Raw genomic sequence first — 17,298 nt, forward strand, 5'->3', positions numbered from 1 at the left:
GACAAGAATTTTTATAGACTAAGACTTGAACAAGACTCTGCAGGGAAACCTTTACTGCTGCTACTCACACTAGGTTTGCCAAAGGAAGAGCAGATTTCTCTTACTAGGACTGAACAAATACATGACCCAGGTTTTAGTGCAGGAAGTGCTTTACACCAGTAGAGCGAGAACACTGTAACAAAGGTAACCAGCAGAAGACAGTGGTACAACTAACTGCTCCTTGTCATTTTATTGAAACTCCTACTGCATGGATGCTGCTTTCCTGCATTTCCAAGGAAAGAGTGTTCTCCTGAACACAGGAACTCAAAGTGCGGTGAAGGTATGTAAAACCACGATGACAGGCTGAGTTTTCCTGCTCTGTTACATTTCAGTGAATAATCTCCTCACGTCTGTATGCTTTCATGTTAGCAGGTCATACTGATAGAATAGAGAAATTCAACAATGAGGCAATACAGTATTTGTCTGAATACCTACCATAGGGGGTTTTTATAGACAGACAGACAGACAGGTATGTAAAAGGTGTGATGCTACACTTAGAAAATGAAGTTAAGCACTGCAGAGCTATAGGCAGGCAACACAGTGCAACAGTAACCTCCAAGTTCTTACCTTTGGAACACTGAGCAAAAGGTGCCATGAGCTTATCCACTGTTTTTTCAGAGAGGAAAATGGTGAGTTGCTTAGTGCTGATGTATTTCGAGGTGACCATAATGAATAGCATGAAAACTGATGGTCTAAAAATAGGTAACTAACTGTATCCAAGGGAGCTTACTCTCCACTGTTGTTAATTTCTTACAAAAAAAGAAGACAAATTCTACTACTCACATTTGATGGATTGTTCTGACTCAGACCTCCCTTACCTAGCACTATACAGGAGGTCAAAGCTCAGATTATCAAAACTATATTCCTGATGGAGATATATTAATTGTATTGCTTGCTTCCCATACTCTGTTTCTGGAAGCCTCAAACCACAGATGCTGAAGTTTAAGTATTTTGACTAAAAAATATAAAATTCCATCAAACTGTGTTTGCTCAAGGTACCTTTCTGATTTCAAAAGTCTTACTGCCAGTCTTTGCTTCCTTAATTAATCTATCAGGTAGGTGATTATTCATACACCAGGAAAAAGATGAAGTCAGAATTTTTGTAGGTTTTAACCTGGAGAGAAAAGGCTACCAGAATAACGTCTTCTATATTATCACTTTCTTTGTATCTGGGGCTGTCAGACTGTTATAATAAGAATGGCAATTTCATGTTCAACAGATTATTTTTGCTATTTTTTCAACAGATCAAAACTGCAAATCTGAATGAAGAACCACATTGGATTTTTTTTTCTTCATTTTTTTTACGTTTTCAGGTGGATCTTACTCAGTTTGGCACAAACAGTATTTCAAGGATATTTCCCAATAGGTTCTTTGCTGTTAGACCTCAGGAGACAACTTACACTTCTCTGGCTGTTGGATGAATAGGCAAACTTGAGTTTTCCCACTTGCTTTATAGTTAAAATACACCCAACTTTCAACTACAAACTGGCAAATGTAGTTCGTACCCTCGTTCTTCCAGCTAAAACTCCATATTGAGATTATCTGTGTTCCACTCACTTTTAATTATTTTTTAATGTAGTAGGAAAAATACTTTTATTAAAAGCTGCAGCTACAGTGGAGGTCCTAAGTTCCTTCCAGGTAAGTTATTAGTATCCTGTTTCTTACTAAAAGAATTTTTCTCTATATGGAATAGAGTGTGGTATGGGCAGTTCAAGCTTTAGATGATTGCCCTAATAGTAAAGAACAGGCTGAAATAAGAAAACCCCCACACACTCCTTGTGTGCTGCTGAACTGCGATTTGTGGCAGGGCCATACCCTGCCAACACGGATGTGAGTAGCTGCTGTTGTTCCCCTGGTATTGGATATTTCAGTTCTTTCCCTACTGGTTTTGTATTTTTCCAGCTGAAGGAAAAAAGTACTTTAAAGTTATTGCATATTTTTTCAACTGTTTCATTTTGACTCAGACCATATGAAGCACTTACATAGAAGAAGTCTACGGGGAGATAACTATACTAATTTTCAGTGATGAGGTTTATCTGTATTTTAACAGTTAAACCCACTATGTTAATAAAACAAAACTTCTGAAAAATAACCCTGCTCAGTTTCAGTATTTTCCCCATTTCTTGTATTTTAGAATACAGATAAGAATTGTAAAGCACAGCTCCATCTTGAATAAAGTAGGGAACTAATTCCCAGCTTATAAACGGATCTGGCACTTGTCTACACGCTGGCTGCATTGCAAGGATAAGACTTAGTTACAAGCTATTGCAGTTGTTTTTTCCCAAATGTTCATTCATTTCCTGAAAACAAATCACTTCTCATGCCAGAAAATGTCTTAAGTTTACCTGTAATTAAAAAAATTCTACCCAGCTTTATTGCTGGAGAGCAGGAGGGGCATTAACATGTGCCCACAGATACAGCATATGCACCCTCAGGCAAGTTCATGGTCCTGGGCAAGCAGCCTCTTTTCTACTCTGCCTGCAGGATTCTGCAAATCCCAACTGTGAACACTGCTACATAAAGTAAAGGGAAGCCTATGATGGATATTTCCATTTTCTGTTATTCTGGACATGGAAGGTTAATCTTTGCAAGAACTACTGAAAACAAGTTAAGTGGTGTGTAGACTGATTAAAAATGACAAGTGTTTAGACAAGCAGCATTAACCTCTGCAAATCCATGGATATGTCTATCCCAATTACACTTACCAGTTTAAGACCATTGAATTATAAATGAGATGCCTGATGTAAGACAAAGGAGTCACAGAAATGCTACTCCAATATGTTATCCCAGTTTCTGACTGAAAGTGTGTACAGCTATTGCTGTGGGGTCTTCCACTTCCCAACCCCAAACACACGGGACTACACGGTAACAAGAGCCTTACCCCATGAAGTTGCCTGTGAGGTTGCTGCTGTATGATGTATTTAAACTGCAGCATGTGTTTGGAGATAAGCCATTAAGAACAAGAACAGAACAATTGTATTTCACTTTCCTAACTAAAATTCAATTCTATTAAATATGAAACAATGTTCTAGGTGAGGTATTTTTGAAAGGAATTTGTTCTACAAAGTTTAGATAGTATTTCTGTACCAAACATTTAATTCAACAAAGAATTGGTTACATCAAAAGTGATTGGATTTGAACAGAAAGTAAACAAAAATGCATATTCAAGATAGTTTAATATGTATTTTCTGAATTAGAAATATCACTTTCTTAAATGAATGAGAATTTCTAGTGTAATGATCCGTTACTCCCCTCCCCCATCACTGAATTACATTATTTATACATATAATACAGAGCTGATTGCAGTTGGAAACAACAATATTAAAATAAATGTTTAATAGATACAAAGGATCTTTTCTCCACAACATAGTTTTTCTGGTGTCTGGACACCAATTTTAAAGTAATTCTCTATAAGCATTAAACTATTTTAAGTGCAAAACAATTTTGTTTTAAAAAAATCTATGATTGCAGCATCCATCTTCCTGAAAAACATTTTGAAGCCAGAAAGTAATGACTTTCATTTTCCATGAGTGCATTCCAGGCTGTCTTCTAGCCATCTCTGGTTAAAAAAATCAGTGCAAAATAAACAATGGTGAAGTACTAGTTTAACCATTGAACTTACTTGAATTTAAGAAACATATCTTATTTTACACTATATATATATATGTATATATATATATATTTTATTTATATATTTATAGAGAGATTAAATTACACTGGACTTGAAAAGTATAAAGAAAACAAAAACGTTACTACTTTTTCCTGCAGCACTAAAGGAAGCTTTTTGCTTTTTCTCCAATGCAAACTCTTCCTTGGGTGAGCAGCCTAGCAGGATCAGCTGTAGTGAGAACTCCTTATATTTGTCCTTTGCAAGTCACTATGTGATTCACATAATTCCATGTTTACACTCTGCCACATTATAATTTGTGATGCTCTTTGCCTGAAGAACAGCTCCTGGTTCCACTGTCATTACTTCTTGTCCTGCGTTCAGGGATTTGCTAGCAGTAGTGTGATGGCTATACTACAGTTCCACTTGGAGAATTGGCCTGGTTTTGGGATGACAATAAACCCTGCAAACAAAGCAGTTTACATTAATCCAGCAAGAGAACCTGACATGAATTTTATAAACTTCTTAACCTGAACCTACAATGAGTACAGTTGATTTTTACCAACGCTTACTTCAGACACCAGCACCTTCTCTCCTACAAAGGCTCTAAGTCACCACGTCTCAGCCAAGCAGCACACAAAGAGCTCTCAGACAGGAAGAAACGTGTGCGTTTATGACACGGAATGGATCTGATCCCAGCATTTGGTTTAATCTACCTTGCACTTGGGAGTCCTAGTGAACTGTGAAACTTCAAAAATCATACACCAAAAAAGTGATCAGCATTTTACTGGGGTGGTGTCAAACAAACCTATTCCAGAATCAGTATGTTTGATATCATACATCATCCCCTGATACAGGGAATTGCTCCATCTTTTATATGTGATTGAGTATTAAAAGTTCTGAATAGAAAAATAGATCATCTAACCAAATACTTGTTTTGGTAATTTTAAAACAGAATGAAACACTGATGAGAGTTCAGTGAAGATTTCCTATTACAATTTAATTTCACACTCAGGAAAACTTGGTACCACCTCTTCTAACTACCTTGCCATTCAAATCAAGAGACTTATTTCACACAAAGCCCCACGACTGCACAGTGCCCATCACTACACAGAGGCTGCTGCTCTGGCTTAAGGCAACTACACCTTATGGATTAAACCTGTGGGTACCAATGGACAGACTCCATTTCAGATTTATCCACAGTAGCCTCTTTTTAGTCATTCACATAAAAGTAACTTTATCAGGCTTATTTAGGAAAAGCTTATTGTCAAAATACAATTTAGCCTCCTTATAAGGTCATTAGTTCTACTGAGTGCCAGCAGGCCAAGGAGCACACTGGCAGCTGGAAGCACACCAGCAAGTATCCCCATGCAACTCCTCACCTTGTAGGTATGATAAATGCACTTTCAGCAGCTCCTCTAAGCAGCTCCCAACTTAGATTCTTATTTCAAAATTAAGATCCTGGGACTCAGATCCATCAAACTAGACAAGATCAGGCAGCAATTAGCATACAGACAGAAGACAGAATTGTAACTTCTTCAGAATCTACAGGAGCTCTTTCACACTTGGATCCAAGAACTGAGAGGTCATGATGATGGAAGTAAATCCTGACCTCAGAAGAGGTGAAAAGAGGGGAAAGAGGGCTGAACTGACTGGATTCAAGTCATCAAATTTTTGTTAAAACCAAAGCCCTTCTTCTTAAAAAAAATCTGATCATTTCGGACACATCATGTACCTGGACAGTTTGCAGGATTTATGGCAGACTGTGTATTTGCATATAGTCCACATGACATTTATATATAACAAAGCACATGGCACTTTACTTGGAGCCTTCCATAGACCTCACCTGAAGGAACTGGAACACCTTTATTTGTATTTTTTTATGCAGGCAATATGTGATTCAAACACTGTCGAGGTAGACTGAAGTGGGTTGTTCCTTACACTTGACATTCAGGATGTGCAAAGATCCTGCATATTTCATGAGAACAAAAAGTTTCCTAGTTATTACTTAAGGACTAGATGGTGAAAGAAGGCAGAACTTTAGAGCAAACAAGCCCCTGAAGCACTTCTGAAATTTTTGCCAGGAAGTTTTGTTGGAAAGTGACAAAGTTGAATCAGAATTCACTAGTTCGTTACTAAAACATTCTTCACAAATCTGTTAAATCCAGCAGCAACCAGGTCTTTCTTGTCAGAAGACTACCTCCACTAAGCAGCTTTGAAGTACCCTGGAAAAAGACATCCAAAGGTATTATTTTCAGTCGTAATTAAATCACCAATCCAAACTGCTCATGTGCAATTATGCGCTTTATAAGCACACAGGAAGTTCTAGGGATGGCATAATGTCAAGTCTTTTTCAACAGGCTCAGAACGACCCTATACAGGAGAAATAAGCACTGTTCTAGCATTGGATTTACCCTGTAACACAACCAACTGTTGGGAAACAGAATGAAGAGTTACTTCCCCGAGATTCCTCTCAACACTGGCAGCACATAGTGAAATTCAGTGTGGTGCCTTATTCCCTGTGAACTACCAGCCACTCTATAGAATGCAAGTTCCAAGACTAGGAACAAACAAGGAGTCAGTCCTGGTTCCATCTCACAAGCGGTGAATGCTCCCTGCTTTGAAGAGCAGCAGCTCAGTGCAGATGGCTTTAGTGAGTACTAGGAATTCCTTGTATTTCAGTCCTTGCTCTGAATTAATTCTGCAAATCTGGGCAGGCAAGCCAGAGGAACATCGAAGTAGAAAAAAAGCAAGACCAATATCCTTGTGTTCCTGCAGATGAAACAAATGTACACAAGTACTGCCTTAAAACTTGGACTAGGCTATGATACCATTCAGAAATTCACTCCCAGAGGAGCGACCAGAAAGTTTGTGAGTTCTTCCAAGTGTTTGATTTCAGAAGACATCTTAGATGTTCATACAAGAAAAGCAAGAATATGAATTTGTTTATTAGGCACGTAAGTTTCACCCAAGTGGTGAGTTCTCAGTGGGCCCTGATTAAAACAAAAATTCTACCGAATTTTGCCATTGTATCAGAGCCTTCCAAGCAAGGTTGTGTTTGGTGTAACACAGGAAAACAAACTAAGAAAAGCAAGTAAGGGGTCAAATACAGTTACTGCTTTTATACACAAGCTCACAGTAAGTCTTATCTGTGATACAAAGGGTGTGGGATTAGAACAGTTGTTAAATTCTCTGGAAGAATATAATGGGTAAGGTAATGAAAAAATATAAAAATCTCCTGCCTGTAAAGAAAGAAGAAAGCCATTAGAGTGTAGTGCTTTCTGTGATTGAACCACCCAGTCTGGTCAATCGGGTGGGAAAAGATGGAACAAAAACTGCAGCAATTTATTAGAGCAACAGCCAAGTCAGCCCATTTAACAGCTGTGACAGGAAACATGGAAGAGCAGAGCCACAACAGCTGCAGTCTGTTGCATGGTGCAGCAGCTTCAGGCTTAAGGACAAACAGATCCCACTGAGCAAGCAGCAGGAGCAAATTAAGACACTGCTCAAAGTTTTGTAAATAAATGTAGTGTTTTATTAGCAGTAGTATTTTGTCAGCATATCAGTCTAGCAGGCGTGGGAAATGGAAGAGTTACGAGATCCAAGACAGGCATTTAGTAAAGCAATATTTGTCCCAGCCTCAGAGAAGTAGCTGCTGTCCCATCTGCCATCTTAGTGGGACTCCACAGCTGAGCAGTGCAGCTTTCAGAGGATGGGGTCATTTTTCTTAAGTCAATTAGTGCTGTGAGTATTGAACACAGGCTGCTTCAGCTCTAGCTGCTAGGGCTATCCTGTTTATCCCTGCATTCTCTGACTTCCTGAAACACACAGGACTTTGCACATCTGGTAAAAATATGCTGGCACGGGTAGGAATGAAAAGCCATGACAAATACAGTTTGCAAGGCCACTTGCTCCCGAGGTTTGTGGCACTCATCGCTGGGGTGCGTTCACTGCACCAGCATGAACACAAACCCTCCTCCCCATTTATGGAATTGCGAGAAAAGGGATGGGTATATTTTTAAAAATTCTACATACAATCCAGACTAAAGTCTTTCTTCATGTCTTTTTTTCCAAAGACATGAAACATAGAGTTTCACAACAGAAACTAATTCTATGAATGATCAGCATGTAATTGCTCTATAAAAAAAAAAAAAAAAAAATAATCAGGAAGATACTGCAATTCTAAGTAAGGAAAAAAGTCAACAGCAGCTACTGAGTTAATGTTTTCTTAATTTAAATTAGAAGAGTTTAATTGGAGCCAAAGGTGCAATCATAGTTTCACTAATCTAGATAATAAAGGGCAAGTTTGGACACACAAGCAGGATACAGTAAATGCATGTCTCCTTCAGGGAAACAGCTCCACTGGCGCTCAGAACATGCTCAGTGTCAAACTCTGCTTATCTTTCTACCTTCTGGTTTGAAATTGAAAGGTAGAAAAAAATAAAGGAAAGGGTCCAACATAACAACCAATCCAATATAAAAAAAGAAGTCTCATAGTACACTTCACTAATGCAATTAAACGAATTAAAATATGGCTGAATTAACAAATGCCCCTACAAGAACAATACTGGGTTTTTTTTAAACCATTTTTACTATTGCCAGTATCTAAAATAATGGGAAATTATTATTTGAAAAATACTCCAGGAGTAGTTTATTCTTGTCCAGAACTGTGATATTCCCGGAATAATTAGGGTTACTAGGTTAACTAGGGTTACAAAGTAATCTGGACTGACAGCTTTGCTTCAGAAAAGAGCCCATGGTCCATTATCGTGTTTGAGCAATAATACGCCAAAACCAAAGTGAGATTTCTCACATGTATTTAAAATTCTGTAGTTAAATCAGCTGACTCAGTTTTAAGATTTGCATGAACAAAATCTTCAAGTTCCTTATCCAAATGAATAAATGTTTAACAGCAAAAGTTTCTCAACTGCATAAACTCACTAAATCAGATATTAATCTCTAATGAAGTAATAAAATTGATTAACTGAAAATGTTCAGGAAAGCACATGCTGTTCATTCACACAACATGCTACAGAGAAATATTTTGTATGAGATTTAAAGGGATACAGCAAAGCTGATACCCGTCTTTACACAGTTTGCGTGTTCACTAAATGGGCTTTTAAATTTGTATTCCATTTGTGGGGGTTTTTTTCCCCTCTGTTCTGATAACATTACACAAAAGTAAAAATATATAAACCATTTGACACCAGACCTTATAAAAGACTGTAGCACCTTTAGGGTTTCCCTTGCAACTTCTCATCTGTGTATATAAAGGAATTTTTCTCTTAACACAAGTCACTGTAAACAAAAACAAAACAAAGCCACCAACAAATTCAAGGCTGGTAGAAAACCATCAGTAACTAAAAATCTGTCCAGTGGCACTAGGTGAATGGAAGACATGCAGGTCCAAGAGGAAAAAAAAAAATTAAGATGCAACTACTTGGATGCTTGAAAATGCAGAAAAGGCTTTTGCCAGCACAAACCTGACCTGGCTCAAAAAATAGGACCTTAAGCTTCATGCAAGTAGTAAGGGCTCATATGCTCAAAAACTGTTGTTTCTCTACTTTCCCTAAACTACAAAAAGTCAGTAAGATGTAAAATTTTCAGTTTAGAAAATAATGAAATTGAGATAAACCAGGGAAAAGCTCAGGGAAAAGCATGACTTAAGGCAACCCCATGTGAGTTAGCTGTAAAGTGACTGTGGTCTTAGCAGAAGAAAGGAGCCAAATGAATTTGATACAGTTGAGCAGCACCTACCTAAAATCCAGCTTCAAAACCCAAGTTTTGAAGTTCTTACAAGTTATTTCCTTGAGAAGTTTGTGCAACATTATTAAAGGCAAGTAAAACGACACCTTCATGTTTCAAGATGTATTTCTATTCCCTTCTATTACCATAAAACCTGTGGAAGTTGGGTTTTGTTTCAGGCTCACACTGATCATTGAGAAACTGGTTTGACCAACTAGTTCTTGCATCATTTTATATAACTGGATGTTCCAGAAGCATTCAAGCAGATTTCATTTTGTTCCTTCACTAGCCCCTGTTCTTAAATATGCATCTATATTCTATGTATAGATCATCATAATGGTCAGTCAATACCTCTGAAGTACCACAAAGTTCTCAAGTTTTACCTAAGATGATTGCCTCAGCTTTAGTCTAGAGTGTTTTTGCATGAGACACAAACAAGAGTCCTCCCTGTCAGACTGGACCCAAAGTAACTCACTTAAACTGAAATTCCTCGAAAATGCTTCTGAAACACTGTAGTAAATAGCCTTTGTTTGGCTCTTTGTTAACAAAGAATCATTCCTGCAAAGGTGAGACAATCCCTAACCCCTCAAATGGAAAGGCAACATCTGAAGTCTTCACCTAAATTTGCTCCAAGAAATTTTGCACCCAAAGTTTTAGATTAGCTTATTTTAGTTCAGATGAGTTTCATTCTAGACTATTTTTTTCTAGACAGAAAATGCTTGGATCATCTGTATGAGCCATATCCTCAGGGCTTGTAAATTCAGCAATCATTAGGTAAACACTAAGATCTAAAGCTGGAATAAAGAACATACCCTGCACCAGAGTCCACAGAGGAAAGAGCTCCTGTAGAGTCCTAGAAGGAATGACGACACTCTGCCCCAGCTCCTACCGGACAGGTGTGCAGAGAGAATCTAGATACAGCCATGTCTGTGTTCTGCTGAATCTGAGTTTAAACAAGTTTGAAAAGTGGTTTGGTAAGTATTCTGTTTAATGTTACTCTAATCCTAAAAAAACCAGCTACCATGAGTCATGACCTTATCAGCAAGATTCAAACATCAAAACATCTGCATAGTCTTGAGATGAATTGAAAATATTTCTCATAGCAGGTTACAGATGTGATTAACTTTTAACTTTAAAGCATGGCAAGTTAACAGTTTCACTGTGGCCATTTGTTCACCACAGTGTAAGAGCATAAGACCACCTAAGCATTGCAAGATAAATTAAAACTCAAATGTGGAAAGGACTATTGAAAGTTATCTACATTTACAGTTCAATCACACATTTTTATTTAACATCAGTATACAGAGGACAACCCCAGCAAGTTATTTTGTAATGTCAAGTATTTAGTAAAGTTCTTCAGCTGTAACAGTGACAATAGAACAGCTAAAAATAAGCAGTATGAAACAAACATGATCTTAAAATTATAAATATACCAACAATACTTCTTAAAGCTTAATTATTGCAACAGTTAAATTAACAATAGTTCATGTTAGAAAGGCTCTATGAAATTTATTCAAGTTGTCAAGAAATTAGATGGAAGTGTAAAAAGGAAATACATATGAATTTTACTTTTGATTTTCACTAAAGGTAGTCAATACAATTTTGTACAGTATCACCTAACATGTCAATCTTTAACAAACTCCAGTATACAGAATCATAAAATGCAGAAAAAATAGTTTAATCTTTACATGTAAATTAACAGTAAATTAACTGACACAAATTTTATTATTGTAACATAAGCAGGCCAGCATTTTAAATATTAATTTAGTAGTTTTATGTTGTTAAAGGGGCAGACATATACAGTCATTCCAAGTACACAGTCAAATTTTAAGAGGTGATAATTCAGAACATGGGTTTTCTAGAAAGTGTTTAGTAAAAGTCATGTTATTTCCTAATCCAGACATCCCCATCATAAAGCCTTTACAGGGTTATGATCTCTCCTGGCTTTACTGGAGCCACTTGTCACACCTCGTCACACGCGCACACACACACACCTTGCTATAAATATCACACCAGTGTACTCTAGGTTTAATTCACCCTGATAGTGCGGGTATGCCATGTGCAACTTTGCTACTGTGCACATTACAGAAAGCTTCCAATTTCAGCATGGTAACCTGAAGTCGTATAGCTGTGATTCAGTTTAACTATAATCATCCCTGAAGTTTATACAGATACCGTATCACGTTGAAAGCAATCTATTTGATAGTACTTAAATACCAGCAATTGAACTTCAATTGTAATGATGAAATGCTCCTTTCCACTGAGGAAGAATTAGTATGTATAGCTGCTCATCTCACTCAAATATAGTACAAGAATGTTTAAGTACTTTCACTAAAACAGAAGTCATACTAAAACATGATACTGTACTACAATTGTAGTTAACTAGAAAATTCAAGGATGTTATAATTTAAGTCTAAGTTTTCCTGTACAATAAGTCAAATAAATAAATTCCATGTGCATTTGTTTTACAGAGTGGTAGGATGTTTCTCTTGCTAGGTTATACACTGCCATTTCACCTGGGGGTAATTCTGGCCAATCTTACCTTGAGCCTTCTGACACAGGGAACTCACCAGCAACTTCCATTCACATAAAATGGAGTCACTGTACAGACAGTGAACAGTCAGGTCTAAAGTCCAACACAGAAATCACATAAGTAGTTACTCTGACCACTGAGTTCAGAGAAAACTGATTTTGCATACCCAAGTACCATTTTGGGGTTTTGTGGGTTGGTTTTGTTGGGGGTTTTTAATTGCTTCTGCAGATCCTGTAATTCCGTTTGACATAGCTATAAAGATAGCACAATAAAGTTTGCTTTTGTTCCTTCCAAATTTTGTTTCTAAGTTTTTCAGATTAATCCAACAGTTCTGTAATCCCATTTAGGTTTCCCATCAGGGCCTGGGAAAGTCAGGGGTGAGGGATGACAGTTAATTGTCACCATGTGGAGAAGAAAAATTCATACTCTTGTTAAGGCAACCTATTTTTCTGACCGCCCTGAACCTTCTCTCACAAAAACCAGCTCACCAAAAAAAAGAGGAAAAAAAGAGAGAGAGAGAGAGAGAGAGAGAGAGAGAGAGAATAAAAAATGAAATTAATATGAAACTAATGAACCCTGAGCCTCATCCAATTTGTTTCTAATTTAATTTTGCCATTCACTTCACTTCACTGACTGGGAGTTGGCAGAGCAGTTCTGGAAGTGCAATGCACAAACGGTACATCCTGTGAGGAAGCTCAAGGTATGATTTTGTACACGCTGAAGCAGCAATGTGGAAAGTTTATAAACAAACTGTCAGGACACTGTCAGCACTGTAGAGACTTATCAACTACCACAGGGATTGTGGCTGAAGAGTCACTTCTGGATTTATTTTGCACTCAGGGCGGCACAAGCCCAACCAGAAAAATAAACAGAACTTGTCACACGCTGTCCAATTATGCAGCACATGTTTTGATGGCTGTTGGAAATGAGAGGGAAAGGTAGCACTGGCTCAACGGAAATTACATTAGACACTGCAAGCCTCCTTCGCTTTTCCATCCAATTCTTTCTTTAGGCTAGCAGTGGCATCAATTTAATGAAGGCCTTTTGAGGCAATGATGGAAGCAGCAGCAAGATTCAGAGGCTTTCACTCTATAGAGTTGGCAGACAAAAAAGTGACGGAGCTTTAGGATCACTTGGGGAGCCATGTGTCAAAGGAAGACTAGAAATAGCAACTTTAAACCCCAGAGTAATGGGACAACCTAGGATAAAACAGCTGGTGAAACAGAAATGATGGCATATAACCCAGTAAGAAAGACATCACCGTGAGTGTTTTATACTTTGACAGTTCTCTTTAAATAAAATTAAGTGCTTTCCTATAAACAAAAAGGATGTCCATAATGTCCTTCTGGCACAAGTATTTTCCTTACAAAGCCCTGTAAACATGCCACCAAAATTTAGATTTTACCAGCAGAGTGAGCTCACTAGAAATGCAAGTGAAATCAGGAAACCAAATTAATTTGAAAATTTCTAAGTAAATACATCCTAAAGAATATGGCATTTACATCAGTGTGCAATATATTAATTTTGAAAGTGATAACTTCAGCATGAAAATTACTTACCTGTAGTTAAAGTTTTCCATATTGGCCAATACATAAATCCTGATTTTTGGTACTGCATACTTTATCTCTGAAATATTTGAAATGTCATATTCCAAATCAAAGTCAATACACAAAAATATTTAAGTTATACTCAGTCTAACAAAACCCACCTCAGCCACTGAAAATAAATGTGACAGTGTAGTGTTTAATAGTATGCAAAGGAGTTTTAGAACAAAAAGAAAAGGTAGCTCACAATAGCAATCTGAGGCACTACTGTAATTAATAAGATGTGAAATGCACTGAGTCACAAAAGTATAATTGCTTTAATACTTCCATTTTGAGCAAACATTTGAATAATTTAGTGTTTTAAGGGAGTGCTTTTTTGTTTTTAAATTAATGCTGGATTTATAGTTCTCAGGCAAAAAAATACTTTCAGGTAACACCCTCCTCCCTTCTCCCATAAAGGGGTTTTCAATTTAAAGTTTTAGATTCAACTTTTAAATATGCATTAAGATGCAGAACAGACACAGATTTTTATGCATACCTATGACAAATTTGTGACAAATTTGATAAGATCTCAAAAAAGCCTACATTATACAAACAATTTTAAGAAAAATTATTGAGTTTTACTTGCAAGTTTATAGTAGTGAAGATGTGGTATCTAAATATATACAGTACCTCTACTTCAGAAGTCAGATTTATGAACCAAATGGTTAAAATCTAACAAACAGATTTTCATTTAAGTCGCTCAACATGGCATTTTTCAGGTACTACCAGATCATTTCTTTTACTTCAGGTGATAACCTACATCCCCTTTCAGAAATTTTCACAAAAATAATGGTCCTTTTTCTCAGATCAACTCAGGAAATGTTTTCATAGCTGTATTCCTTTGAACTGTTGCTGGCAGGCAGAGCTACTGTAGCACAAAGTACTTTTTAATGTCAGAATCACCACACTTAGCTTCAGTCAAAATTTAGCTATCTATACATTGGACAGAAGAAAAATAAATTATTATTTGTGTTCAAGTGCATCAACAACAAGAGTGAAAACTAGTAATAGACTAATGTAGGTTCAGCTGATGGAACAGGTGCCATCAAAAACACGAGCTTGTAGTGGTTGAACTGGCTAACAAACCTGACAGGAACAGAACACTGAAAATACTGAGAGTAAGCTTGCAGGATTTTCCCTAACTTAAATACATAAATCAAAACCTGGCTAAAATTAAGAGTTCCTTGATAATACTGATTCACAATTCAAGAGCATAAACTACAGTCAGTACAGGGCTCACAAATCTGTGCATAAAATGGCTGATGTTTTAATAAGAAGTGGTTTCACATTAATGGCAAGCCACCACAGAAAAGTATGGAGGAATAAAACACTTTGGTTTTCATTTTTTCAGAGGCTCACGTTTCTCATTAGACTTAGAAGCAGCAGCTTTTCATAAGCTACTCTCATTGGGAGTGCTTATTTTGTAGAAAACATTAGAAGGATTATGATTATTTTAGTGTTTGACAGGTTTTACTTCAATTTTTACATAAATAGCTTTCACCATATTGTGGTTATGCTTAAGTATAAGAACACTGATCAATAGTTTAGATGCACAGTATTTATTTCTTCTGCTGGAAGGCAACTATATTTAATAATTGTATCCAAGACACTTCAAATCATTCAGAAATATGGCATGCAGTATCCAAAAGTATGGCTCTGAGGATATTTTTTTTACATTAAGCATAAAGAAATTTTATATTCAACATTCATTATATTTCAAGAAAACTATCTATTCAGAGTTCTAGTTCTTTGATGCAGCATTAAGGATTAAAACTTACCACTTTACCAGGCCTTGCCCATGTGCAAATAAATCCCTCCTGACAAGCAGTGACTATACAGTCTTCAAGAAAAATTAACACAGTCAGTCTTTCATGTGCTATCTTTTTACAGATAAGAGGCTCTAACAAGGGAACATCTTCCATTCGGGGACAGAGAGGTGTTCCCAAAGTTTTAGCTGGGTCCGTTTTGGTTTTAGTAACTAGGTTCAGTTTGTCACTGCTCTTGCTAGATATATGTCCCATGCTATGGTTTCTCTTGTGATCTTTTTCATGGTGTCTTTCCTTCCGATCGTGTAGCGACAAGGTTGCAAATTTACTAACGCCAGAAGCAATGGCACCATCCATGACACTGCTTTTACTGCCAGCATTTGAGACTGCAGAGTGTGGAAGGCTGTTTGACCGTGGAAGAGGAGGGGGTACAGAGTTTCCAGGTGTTGTGATACTGTTTCCATTACTTCCTGGGTTAGTTCCACCACTTCCTGCAGGTGGACTTGTGGCATTCATGACATTTGTATGTGTCCTTGCTCTTGAGAGAGGTTGGTGGGGGAAGAGGATATCTTCTGTAAGATCCCACAAACAGAGTTGTGTGTCCTGGCCTACTGAACCAAATCTATACGTAACACTTACTGGACGACTGTCTGTAGAGTTCCTTTTGGATAGTCTAGATTGCGTACTATTTGCTCGATCTCTGCCAAAATGAAGGTCTTGGAAATCCTCATCACTTCCGCTAAATTCCATCGGGTCGCTCTCTTCTACACTAGTGGTATAGGGATCAAACGCAACGACACTGACCCATGATTTATGTCCATGGCCTCTCGCTATAACTCGACAGTCCACGAAAGACCAAACTGTCACCAAGTCATCCTCTCCGCCTGTCACTATGTATTTCCCATCGGGGCTCCAACACACACAGAGCAATCCTCCAAAGTAGCTTTTCATTGTACCATGCAATTCCACCGAATCAAAGTTAAACACGCGAAGAAAACCATCCTGGCTCACACACGCCAAGAACTTCCCATCAGGGGAAAAGGCAAATTCATTCAGGGCACCCTCACCTACTGTCCATTTAAGCAGAGGGTTTCTTGTGGATTTACTCTTGCAAGTATGCACTGCAAAACTCTCTCCTTGCTTAAGTAGCTGGTAGTGCGGGGCTGTGGTACCACAAGTGTGCTCCACGTTATACAAGTACATATTGCCACTGGAATGAGCTACTAGGAAAAGGCTTTCCGAACCTGGTACCCATTTTACACAGGTTACTCGGGACTTGTCTATTAGTCTCTGTGAAAAACAAAGAAGATACACATCAGAAACTCTGAAAATTAAAGTTTTCATGATTAGCTGTAAATCTGAGCTTTCTGGGGGATGAGGAGCAATACTTAAATAAAGTGAACTCAACTTTCTAGACAGGAACTGTGTTACTGTATTTGGAAAAACTTATCAGGCAATAAAGAGGAAATTATTTTCAAAGTGCTTTCAAAGGTTATTATTATGGTCCAGTCACATTCTACAAAGGCCATACTTCAGTCGAGCCAATCTGTTATGAATGTAAAGGCAGTGCTCTTTGGTTTACTTTTTCCTGTGTAGGTTGAATAGCATGAGAAGCAAACAAGAAAATATTGAATAAGCTAAAGGGAAAAAAAGGCAGTTACTCATCTGTATTATACAGCAAACAGGTTACAAATCAACAACAGTAAATTTAGGCTCTGATTTTATCTAAAATCACAAATAAAATGCAACCTCTGAAAAAAACTCTACCAGTTTTTACTGATTCAGGGAGCAAAGGCTGCATACACAGTGACCCTGTTATCATGTGGCTGGTAAGTCAGTGGTAAATGCACGTGCCTGGGTGAATTCACAAGCCACCACAAACTTTTCACCTTAGAATCCCCAGCCTCCAATTATTTTTCTTTCAATAGCCAAGGACCTGTCAATACTCTGTTACCACTTGATTAAGCACTTTCCTTTAAAACAAAACATTTTAATAGATTTCATAATTGCAAAACAAACATT

The 17,298-nt window shown here is 37.4% G+C and overlaps 1 protein-coding gene and 1 long non-coding RNA gene across 11 annotated transcripts in view; one reads left to right on the top strand and one right to left on the bottom strand.

Annotated features, from left to right (window-relative positions):
- Positions 1–3,196: 3,196 nt before the first annotated feature.
- WDR20 (WD repeat domain 20) overlaps positions 3,197–17,298 on the bottom strand; it is a 45,952-nt gene continuing 31,850 nt past the window's right edge. For 2 of the 10 annotated variants that reach the window (XM_066321768.1, XM_066321770.1), the window contains 3 exons: positions 15,289–16,566; positions 10,204–10,334; positions 3,197–4,109 (listed from right to left, as the gene is read on the bottom strand). In XM_066321768.1, coding sequence (XP_066177865.1) covers positions 10,245–10,334; positions 15,289–16,566 — 1,368 coding nt within the window. In that variant the 3' untranslated portion in view covers positions 3,197–4,109; positions 10,204–10,244. Of the gene's footprint in view, positions 4,110–8,858; positions 8,945–10,203; positions 10,335–11,933; positions 12,018–13,483; positions 16,567–17,298 lie in introns of all 10 variants that reach the window. The other 8 variants (XM_066321773.1, XM_066321772.1, XR_010743856.1 and 5 more) reach the window with 7 other exon arrangements.
- On the top strand, positions 5,493–12,434 carry LOC136362862 (uncharacterized). Its single transcript, XR_010743860.1, has 2 exons — positions 5,493–6,621; positions 10,100–12,434. It is a non-coding gene; the product is annotated as an uncharacterized lncRNA (long non-coding RNA).

The sequence above is a fragment of the Sylvia atricapilla genome, chromosome 6 (assembly GCF_009819655.1).
Source record: "Sylvia atricapilla isolate bSylAtr1 chromosome 6, bSylAtr1.pri, whole genome shotgun sequence".
In the NCBI taxonomy this organism is placed as follows: Eukaryota; Metazoa; Chordata; class Aves; order Passeriformes; family Sylviidae; genus Sylvia; species Sylvia atricapilla.